The sequence below is a fragment of the Alligator sinensis genome, unplaced genomic scaffold, assembly GCF_000455745.1.
Source record: "Alligator sinensis unplaced genomic scaffold, ASM45574v1 scaffold632_1, whole genome shotgun sequence".
Classification (NCBI taxonomy): domain Eukaryota; kingdom Metazoa; phylum Chordata; order Crocodylia; family Alligatoridae; genus Alligator; species Alligator sinensis.
Genome location: NW_005842408.1, coordinates 807,050 through 816,785, shown reverse-complemented (window position 1 = coordinate 816,785; position 9,736 = coordinate 807,050). Strand labels below are relative to the sequence as shown.

The following is a 9,736-nucleotide window of genomic DNA, read 5'->3' as shown; positions in this document are numbered from 1 at the left end:
GCGCTGGCCAGGGCCTGGGGGGCTGCCGTGTCCTCGGGGGCTCCCGTCCTGGGCCAGGAGGCCTGGGGGTGCCTGGGAGGACACGGGGGGCAGCGCTGTGCCGTGCCTCTCGGCCCAGCCCGCCAGGGCAGAGGGGAGGAGAGGATGGAGTGGGGCCGAGGGGAAAGGGAAGGCAGGGCTTTGCCCCCCCCACTCCGTGTGCTGCCCCCGCTCAGCCGCAGACCCCCTCCGGCCCCTGGTCCTCGCGGTCACCAGCACCCCCTCCCCTGGGACCCAGCAGCCGGCGGGGGGGGGCGCTTGTGACCTGCCCCAGCGGTGCCAGGGGAGGGCGTAGCTGCCGCAGCCCCCGTCCCCTGGGCAGCCCGGGGTAGCAGGGCCAGCACGGCCCCCCTTCCCCCCGCTCTGCTGTGTGAAGGAGGTGAACGACCCCGCCAAGAACGAGAAGCTGGAGGGCATCGAGGAGGCCACCCTGGCGGGGCTGAAGGCGATGGGAGCCTTCGGGCTGCAGGTGCCCGAGGAGCTGGGGGGCGTCGGGCTGACCAACACCCAGGTGAGAGGGGTCGGGCGCCAGCCTGAGCTACGGGGCTGGGGTCTGACCTCGCCCAGCTCCGCCGAAGGGGCACGAGTCCCCGGCTCAGCCGCCTGGTGCTGGGATGGGGCCCAGCCATCTCCCGGGCCTGATCCGGCCACGTGCGGCCTCGCCCGACCTGCAGGCGCTGGGCCAGCCCTGGGGAGTAAACTGGGCTCCCGGGGGACGGGGTTCAGGGGACAGCGCAGCCACAGCGCGGCAGCCAGGCGGGGCGCGGCTGGGCTCAGCTGGACGGTGCCTCGCCTGCCGGAGCGCAGCGCTGCCCCAGGGCCGTGCCCGCTCGCACGTGTGTGTGTGCACACCGTGGCACCTCCCTGCTCAGCCAGGCCCCGCGTGCTGCCAGGCTGCGACCTGACACGTGGCCTTGTGCTCTGCAGTACGCGCGCGTGGTGGAGGTGGTGGGTGTGCACGACCTCGGCGTGGGCATCAGCCTGGGTGCCCATCAGTCCATCGGCTTCAAGGGGATCCTGCTGTTCGGCACCAGGAGTCAGAAGGAGAAGTACTTGCCCAAGCTGGCATCTGGTAGGCACGGGCCTGCACGCCCCGATCCTGGGGGGAGCCCTGCAGCCTGCCGGCTGACGGTGGGAAACCTCTATCCTGTGGCTGCCTCTTTACGTGGAGCCTGACGGCGCTAGCCAGGCCCAGGCAGGGGCGGTGAGGACTGGGTCACTGCTCGTTGGTGCCTGTTCCCTCCTGTCCACTGTGGCATGTGGTCGTAGCCCTTCTCAGGTCCCTGTTGCATGCCTGGCCCTGTGGTCGGGATCCTGGTGCCTGCAGCGGGCCAGTGACTTGGTGCCCCAACACACGTGGGCTCGAGCCCGTGGTGACGGCTCTGCTCCCCCGGCAGGCGAGACCGTCGCCGCCTTCTGCCTGACGGAGCCCTCGAGCGGCTCCGACGCGGCCTCCATCCGGACCGTGGCCGAGCCCAGCGCCTGCGGGAACTTCTACACGCTCAACGGGGGCAAGATCTGGATCAGGTGAGAGGCAGTGGCACCGCCTGCAGCACCGGTCGGCAGGCCCAGCAGTGCCGCGGGAGCAGGACGGGCTGGGGTGGAGCGTGGGCCCGTGGCTCGGGAGCACGACAGAGCTGGTGGCGCTCGGGGCGGATGCACAGCTCCTGCCCAGCTCGAGGCACCCGGGGGTGTGGGGCCAGCCCAGCCCAGCCCCAGCACAGGGTCAGAGGTGGTTTGCAAAGCTTCAAGGGGGATCTTTGCACGGGGGTGGCACGTAGTCATGTTGTGTCTTGCCTCTCGGCTTCCTGCCTTCCGCCTGGGGAGGGAGAGGCACACATGCACACACACGCACATGCATGCACGGTGCCCCCGTGCAGCAGGCACTGCCCCCCTGACTTGCTGTGGTGCTGTCCGATGCGGCTAGTTACAGCCCCCGCTTCCTGTGCTAACCGCGGCTCCTTGGTCCTGCCCAGCCCCAGCCCTGGCCGCGGCCCTTCCCTAGGCCAGGGCCTTGCAGCCAGAGGCCGGCCGGCTGTGCGGGCACTGCTGCAATGGAGGGGGTGGCTCAGGGAGCTCAGAAGAAAGGGGCTGCAGGCTGGGCTGGGCTGCGCGAGCACAGCCCTGGCAGCCCGAAGCAGGGGCTGGTGCAGAGGGTGCTGGATACTGTGAGCTGTTCTTCCCACCACTCTGTCGCACGTCCTCCTCCGGGCTGGCGTGAGGTCCCTTCTTGCTGGCGGTGGTCCCGCTCCGCAGACCGGGCTTGCGTCCGGGAGACCAGCCTGCAGGAATGTGATGTGGTGCTCACTGCAGAGTCAGGATGTGGCTTCACTTTACACCTTTTTGCCCCCAGCCCCGGGCCTGTGCTTTGCTCAGGTCTTGACCCAGTCCCACTTTGCCTGTTGGGGATGGGACTTCAAGGTGGGCACAGGCGGACGGGTGTAGAAGTGCCCTGTGTCAGGAGACCCGACTCCCTGCCTTGCAGTTGTTACCAGATTTGCCCATCACTTTGGGGTGCACTCCTTTATTAGGGTACGTTTCTAGGGTCGTTATAATTGTATCAGTGTGCTGCTTGTGTGACTTGTGTTTCTGTACGGAGTTCTGTCTCTCCCTTCTGCGAGTCCTCGCCCCCAAGGGAACTATCTGGCAGGACTCGGTTTCAGTGGGGCTGGGTTCCTCCAGCCACCGCATCAGTCAAATACACACACACACACACACACACACACACACAGTCAGAGAGATTGCTCCCTCTTGAAGCACACTGTGTGCTGCTTTACAGCTTTCTTACACCCTTAGTCCAGCCTCTTCAAAGCATTTGTTTAACTGTGTCAATCAAGAGGGTCCCAAGCTATAACTGACGGGGAAAATCCTGTCATAGAAACAGGTTCAATTTAAATGAATTACCTGTTTCAGTGCCAAGGGGTTCTCTGGTTTGGGACAGCTCAAGAAACTGATGAACAACCAGGAAAACATCAGGTTTTAAGGAGTAGCCAGACAGCTAGGAGCCAGCTTGAAATGATTATGACTATAGGAGACATACTGGAAGGGCTTCTCAGCTGGCCTAGCCGTGCTGGCACCGTGCAGTCAGCACCGGTGTTGTGTGTTTTACCTCTTGTGAACAAGCCTCAGCTCAGCATGACTTTCAGATCGTACTGCAGTCTTTTAACAGACTGAAGGGGACTGGTTACTTGGGGCGTTCATCAACGTTGTGGGGACGACTTCCACCAGTCATCCCGGGAAAAGTATGACAGCATTTGTGGTCTGGGCTCCCACGGGCTGGACGCTGTGATGAACCCCGAACCACTGTTCAAATGTCGCCCGTACCCGCTCCGACTCGGTCTCTTGCCTCAGCGTTCCCCAACCCGGCAACCGAGTTAGTCCATCAAGTTGAAATAGGCCTCCCAGACTGGGACCAGGGAATGTGCGGCCCGAGATGCCTAGTAAACTTTTCTTCTGCTTAGTTCTGAGTAGATGAGGGGTGTGTGTGGGTGTGGGTGTGGGTGTGGGTGTGGTGGGGAGGGGAGATAGAAAAAGTCCTTTGCGAGTCCAGCAAGCTGGGTGCCAGGGCTCCCTCGGGAACACAGAGCTGACCGGTAACACAGTGTGCACGCTTGCGGTCACTGCCTTGGCTGTGCTGCTACAGCCGAGGGCTGTGTTGGGTGCAGGGAGGATGCTCATGCTCAGCTACCTAGCTCACACCTCCACCGCCCTCAAACTGTCCCTGGATCATACGTGGTAGTTACGTCTTGCTAGCAGTCGGGGAGACACATGGTGCTTCTCTGGTGGCGTAATGTGCTGTATCAGTGCTCCCAGTGCCCCCAGACAGGGGCTGTAGTCAAGGGCGATCAGAAAGACGGGCACGAGTACTGGCATGAACGGGCAGTGCTCAGTCCAGGGCAGGGAGAGACCAGGCTGGTGGCAGACGGGCGTGGGGACCGTGCTCTCATCCCTGCCTGCTTTATGCCGCAGTAACGGAGGGACAGCAGAGATCTTCACCGTGTTCGCCAAGACGCTGGTGAAGGAGGGGACAGGGGAGGTGACGGAGAAGATCTCTGCCTTCATCGTGGAGAGGGCGTTTGGGGGTGTGACCAGGTCAGTGCTGCTTGCAGCGTACGGGACCGGGGCCGTGCACCAGGGGCCCTGCCAGCCCTCAGCCTGTCCCGCAGTCTCAGCCTGCCTTTGTCACCCAACCATTGAAGGACACACGTGAAAGGTGCACGGGACTGTGCAGCACCAGCAGTCCAGCCTGGGAGCCACCGGCTTGAAGCCTTGGCAGGCAGCCGAGACCCAGGGACTCTGATCTGGCATCGACACTGGTCCGGGCAGGTTACACGCTCCTCGATGCCCGGCTGCCCTGCTGCTGCACCAGGGGAGCGTGGCAGGCGTGGACCTGGGCTGTGCTCTGCCACGGGGTGCAGCCTGGCAGTGCCAGCACATCTAGGAACAGACAGTTGTTCCTTGCTGTATTTAAACCTGTCTCAGCTGTTGTGGAAAACATGGTGTTAACCTTCCCTTTGCACACACAAGTGCTGCATGTCACTGTGCGCCTCCCTTTGCATGCACACACGCACGCGACTGGCCTCAGCCCATGCTGGTCTGGTGCCGTGGACCCCACGCACAGGTAGTTGTGCAGGAACGGTGCAAAGGCCGTGGCCGGCAGAGGCTGGCTAAGGTCACGTTTTGCTTTATCTTGGCAGTGGCCCCCCGGAGAAGAAGATGGGGATCAAGTGCTCCAACACAGCGGAGGTGCACTTCGACAATGTGAAAGTGCCTGCGGAAAACCTGCTTGGGGAGCTCGGCAAAGGCTTCAAGGTGGCCATGAACATCCTGAACAACGGGCGCTTCGGGATGGCGTCTGCCCTGGCCGGCACCATGCGGGGTGTGATCGTCAAGGCGGTGTGTGCTGCTATTTCCATCCGTTAGATAGCGCCGGCAGCTGGGGCTGTTCACAGGGTGGCGCACCTCTGCGTGCCCAGCACAGAGGTCAGCTGTTTTAGTCCTGCCACGAGGTGGGACGGGTTTGGCTTTGGCAGCTAGCCAGCATTTACATGGAGGGAGCCCGAGTCAGGAACCGTCACGGAAGCCGCGTACTCAGCGAGTCCGTTCACAGCATGCGTGTGTGCATACGGGTGTAGCTGGTAGCGCTGTTGGGTGAAGCGCTGGCCAAAGTCCCATCAGCACCGTGCTGAGCTCAGGAACCCAGCCTTCTCGCGCCGCGGGAGTCAGACTCCTTGTGAACGGCATCTTTGTGTCTCCTCATAGCAAAGCCATCCACGAGCCAGAGCCCGTGCATCCGCCAGCGGTTCCACGGAGCTTGCTGGCGTGGCAGGTGCTCTGCCCCTCCGCACAGCCCGATACGCGCTCCCGCAAGAGCTGCAGGGCCTTGACGGGAACCCGCCAGCCCCAGCTTCTGCAGCCTGCTCCTTCTCTGCTGTCTGTGCCCGGGGCCCGGCGCGGGCGGGGAGACGAGCAGCGGGCAGACGGGTCCTGGGAGGGAGGAGCAGAGCCTGGCTATGACCCACGCTGCTACTGCTCCTCCCTCGTCTCCCTTGCTGCTGTGCCTGCTGGTGCAAAAGCAGTCCTTGTGGCTGATCCTAAGTAGCAGTGTGGGCAGGTCCTGGCACGTGGGCAGCTGGGGGATCGTGGAGCCACGGGAGGGGTGTTTGGGGCCCCTACGTAGGGAGAGTGAGCAGCCCCTCTGGGTATGGGAGAGGCACAGATCCTGACGGGAGGGTGCCGTGGAGTTGGCAGCAGTAGAGGTGGCCAGACGGGAGACGGAGGGAGCTGCAGGCGACCGCGGAGGCTGACAGGAGCCCCTCCTGCGCAGTCGGCGTGGCCTGCAGCAGCGGTGCGGCGCAGCACGTGGCCCTTCGGTGTCTGTGCTGGGCTGCGAGGCCGAGTCCTGCAGCCTGGATGAGAAGCAGATGGCTTTCTCTCTCTGCGGCCGGGGTCCTGGGGTGTGGCGCCGGCGTGTCACGGGGCTCACGCTCCCTCTCCTGTACCGCTAGGCCGAGCACGCTGCTGCACGCACGCAGTTTGGGAGCAAGATCAGCCGCTACGGCGCCATTCAGGAGAAGATCGCTCACATGGCCATGCTGCATTATGTCACTGAGGTGGGCAGTGCACCTGGGCCCAGCCTGGCGGCCGGGGCAGCCCCACGTGGCCCGGCGGGGCTTGGACCCTGCGGGACTTGCTGCCGCCATGGCAGTGAATCCTGGTGGGCAAAGGTCCCGGGGAGCATCAGGGCCGGTTGAGCCCTGAACTGGACAGGCGCTTGGGTCAGCAGGGCCCTGGCCCAGGAGCGACTGTTCAGTGCGACCAGAGAGGGGCCACTGAGCGCAACGGCCACCGTGGAGTGGGCGGGGCGGGGAGGGGGGGCGGGGCATGCAGGCTGGGGCGTGCACCCTGAAACCTGCCTCTTCTTGGTGGCCGTGCAGTCCCCGGTGTTTCCCCGCAGGGCGCGGGCATGGTCCAACCCCTCTGCCTGGCCCGCGTGGGCTGCCCAGCCACTCGCAGGAGTGCCACCCAGCCGGGCCTTGAGGGTGCGCGGCCTCAGTGTTGGCCCAGCGTGTGCTGCATGGAGACGCGGGGCCTGGTGGGGCACGCCAGACCGGGAAGGGGGCAAGGGCGGGGAGGTTGGAGCAGCCCCGCCTGTGCGTGGCGTGGCGTGGCGTGGCGTGCCCAGTGTGACTCGTGGCCTCCCCACAGTCGATGGCCTACGTGCTGAGCGCCAACATGGACATGCGGGTGCCCGACTACAAACTGGAGGCTGCCATCAGCAAGATCTTTGCGTCGGTGAGGCCTTCGCTGTTGCCTTGTCTGATCCCTCCCCTCTGACCCCCTTGGGAGCAGACGTGGGGCCTCGGGGCACACTGGCTGCCTGTCGCAGGGACGCGCCTGTGCCCTGCCCTGCCCTGCCCTGGGTGGAGCGCGTGGCACCTGCGATCCTGCAGCAGGGACCCGAGGCGTGACTAGGCCGTTGCTGCTGGAGCCGGCTTCCCTGCAGCCCCTCGCCGGGCACAGCGGTCACCCCAAGTGCTGGTGGGGTCAGCCCCAAGCCTGGCAACCCCATGGCTTGTAAGCGGTGACCCTCTGCCACGGCAGCACAACCGCAGCCCTTGGCCGCGCCAGCGCAGGGCACGCGCTCAGGGCGGGCGGCTGGGTTGGGGCACCTGAGCGAGCCCGCCCGGGTCGGACGCCTTCCCTCTGCAGACTGTGCTGCTCCCTTCCCTAGGAGGCCGCCTGGCACGTCACGGACGAGTGCATCCAGGTGCTTGGAGGAATGGGCTACATGCAGGTGAGCAGCAGCGGGGCCGCGGGGCCTGCCCCAGCTGGGACCCGGGGCCCATCGTTGGTCTCTGTGCGCGCAGGAGACTGGGGTCGAGAAGGTCATGAGGGACCTGAGGATCTTCCGGATTTTCGAGGGCACCAATGACATCCTGCGGCTGTTTGTGGCACTGGCGGGCATCGAGGTAATGACTTGCGGGCCGTGTCCCACACTAGCTTCTCCAGGGAGCAGGACGGGGAGGGGAGGGCACGCAGGGGCCAGGAGCACAGTGCCCTGTCTTGGGTGGGGTGGGGGCAGAGCTGTCTGCCTGAGCCCGTGCCATCACTGCCTCGCCGTGTCACCTGGGCCAGACCTGCCCCCATCGTGGCGACGCAGGCCACAGCAGCGGTCCTCCCTCCTACTGCGCTCTGCCCCCATGCATGAGCGCTGCGTGAGAGCCCCCGGGTCCTGCACCAGAGCTGCGTGTCGTTCCTAGTTCCCGAGCCCCCTCGCGAGTAAGCGTGTGCAGCACCGGGCCCTGGGAGCTCGTTAGCAAACGAGGGGCCGCACCGGAGCAGAGCGCTTGTTGGGCGCGCGGGAGGGCGGGCGCCAACTCCCAGCACGTCCTTTGCCTGGAGGAGCCGTGCAGGGGGCACCCGGGTGGTGGGCTGTGCGGGGTCTGCAGCCCACGAGCCCCCCGCTCTGGGACCCCAGGTCACATCTGAGCGCGAAGAACCAGCTGTGGGCCTTGTGCACGCTTAGCCCTTTGCTTTCCTTGACGGGGGTGACAACGGTTAAGCCTCCCCCCCGTCTGGAGGAGGGGGACTGTCCTTGTGGCGGACGTGCCGGGCAGGAGGGACGCGGGCGACCCCCAGCTCACAGACGTGCTTTGATGTCTCTGAGCAGACGGTGCCCTGCACCGGGGCGCTGCGTGGCTCAGCTGCAGGTTCCCGGGCTGCACAGCCATCGGGTGCACCCCGGGGATCCCGAGTCCAGAGGAGCCTGTCGCTCGTGTCTCATCCTGGAGATGAGAGCAGCCCTCTGCAGACAGCCCTAGCTTGCGTGTGGTGCCCTTCTGACCTCCGACAACACTTTTCAGTATGCCGGGGACCAGTTAAAGCGTCTGCAAAAAAACCTCCTGAAGCCGGCGGGGAAAGTTGGTGCCATCCTGCAGGAGATCGGGCTGAGAGCGAAGCGGTGAGCAGCGCGCAGCCGGGTTGCCTGGGGGGCGGGGGACAAAAAGCCCCTCAGCCGTTGCACCTCCCTGCCAACCCTCACAAGGAAGGTCAGTGCGGGACCGGCTCCCCGGCGTGGCACGGGGGACACTGTGCCACTGGAGATGCTGGCAGTGAGCTTTTCACAAGAGCATTCAGACATCAGAGCTGCCATGGACTGGGTCAGCCCTAGATCCGTCTTGCCCAGAGGGACTGGGCCTGACCTGGGCTTTCCCTGCTCCTCGCTCCCTTGCAGCCTCCAGCATTAAGGTCTGGGTGGAAGCTCTGATTCGGAGGCCGTGCCCCTCACTCCTGAGCGACCGATGCCCCTTTCCTCCGAGCACGTGCCTAACCCCTCTGCGAATCTGGCTACTGTCAGCTTCCACTGCGTCTGGTGGCTGCAACCCCGCACTTTAATGCCACGCTGGGCGAAAAGGTCTTCCTGTTGTTAAACTTCCTGCCTGCTCGCTTCATTTTCCTGAGCATTTCCAGGTGTTGGTGCCTGCCCGGGTGACCTGGCCACACATGTCCCTCGACACAGGCGTGTTATGCCCATCCTCCTGGCAGCATTGCTGTTGCTCTCAGGAGGGTTGACCAAGAGTCCAGCCCCAGAGCAATGTGCCTGGTGCACTGCTTGGTGCACTGCCTGCATCAAACCAGGATGGAGCAAGCTACAGGAAAACGGGGCAGATGCTGACCCTGTAGATGGAAAGTCTGACCTCATGCAGGTGTCATGGAGACCATGAAATCCAGGGCTAGCTGCAACCGTTCCCTCTCTGCCTTTCACTGCGGGCGTGAGCTGCAGGGGAGCCCTTGGTATGGTCCTGGGCTGGACTGCCCCTGTGGGGCGGCTGTGCATGCAGGAACATGGCCCAGGTCCCTTTCAGCCCTTTCGTCCTTGCCTTTCTTTTGCTCTACTTCTTTTCTAATTCCCTGCAGCAAAGTCGGGATTTCCACTGGTTCCTCGCTGCAGGGCATCGTTCACCCGGACCTGGACGGCAGCGCGGACCTGGTAGGAGTGTCCATAAAGAGACCCTTGTTTTCCAGAGCCTGACTCCTCCACCACGGGAGCCAGGGCCCGTGGGGTGGGCTGCTCAGACGGCCTCGTGCTCCAGCAGCATCGCTGGCAGCACGGCCCTAGGAGCTCACGCCTGCTGGGGCAGCCTCCAGGCTGCTCTAGGTTACCCTTGGGCCCAGGGGTGGGGGGCGGGGGGCT

At 64.6% G+C, this 9,736-nt stretch overlaps 1 protein-coding gene across 1 annotated transcript in view; it reads left to right on the top strand.

The window, feature by feature from the left end:
* Nucleotides 1–9,736, top strand: part of LOC102371669 (very long-chain specific acyl-CoA dehydrogenase, mitochondrial-like) — a 15,261-nt gene that overhangs the window by 3,163 nt on the left and 2,362 nt on the right. The window contains exons 4-14 of the mRNA XM_025211484.1: nucleotides 335–550; nucleotides 967–1,111; nucleotides 1,437–1,566; nucleotides 4,009–4,131; nucleotides 4,737–4,935; nucleotides 6,048–6,152; nucleotides 6,748–6,834; nucleotides 7,274–7,336; nucleotides 7,410–7,511; nucleotides 8,406–8,503; nucleotides 9,460–9,568. Coding sequence (XP_025067269.1) covers nucleotides 335–550; nucleotides 967–1,111; nucleotides 1,437–1,566; nucleotides 4,009–4,131; nucleotides 4,737–4,935; nucleotides 6,048–6,152; nucleotides 6,748–6,834; nucleotides 7,274–7,336; nucleotides 7,410–7,511; nucleotides 8,406–8,503; nucleotides 9,460–9,568 — 1,377 coding nt within the window. The remainder of the gene's footprint in view (nucleotides 1–334; nucleotides 551–966; nucleotides 1,112–1,436; nucleotides 1,567–4,008; nucleotides 4,132–4,736; nucleotides 4,936–6,047; nucleotides 6,153–6,747; nucleotides 6,835–7,273; nucleotides 7,337–7,409; nucleotides 7,512–8,405; nucleotides 8,504–9,459; nucleotides 9,569–9,736) is intronic.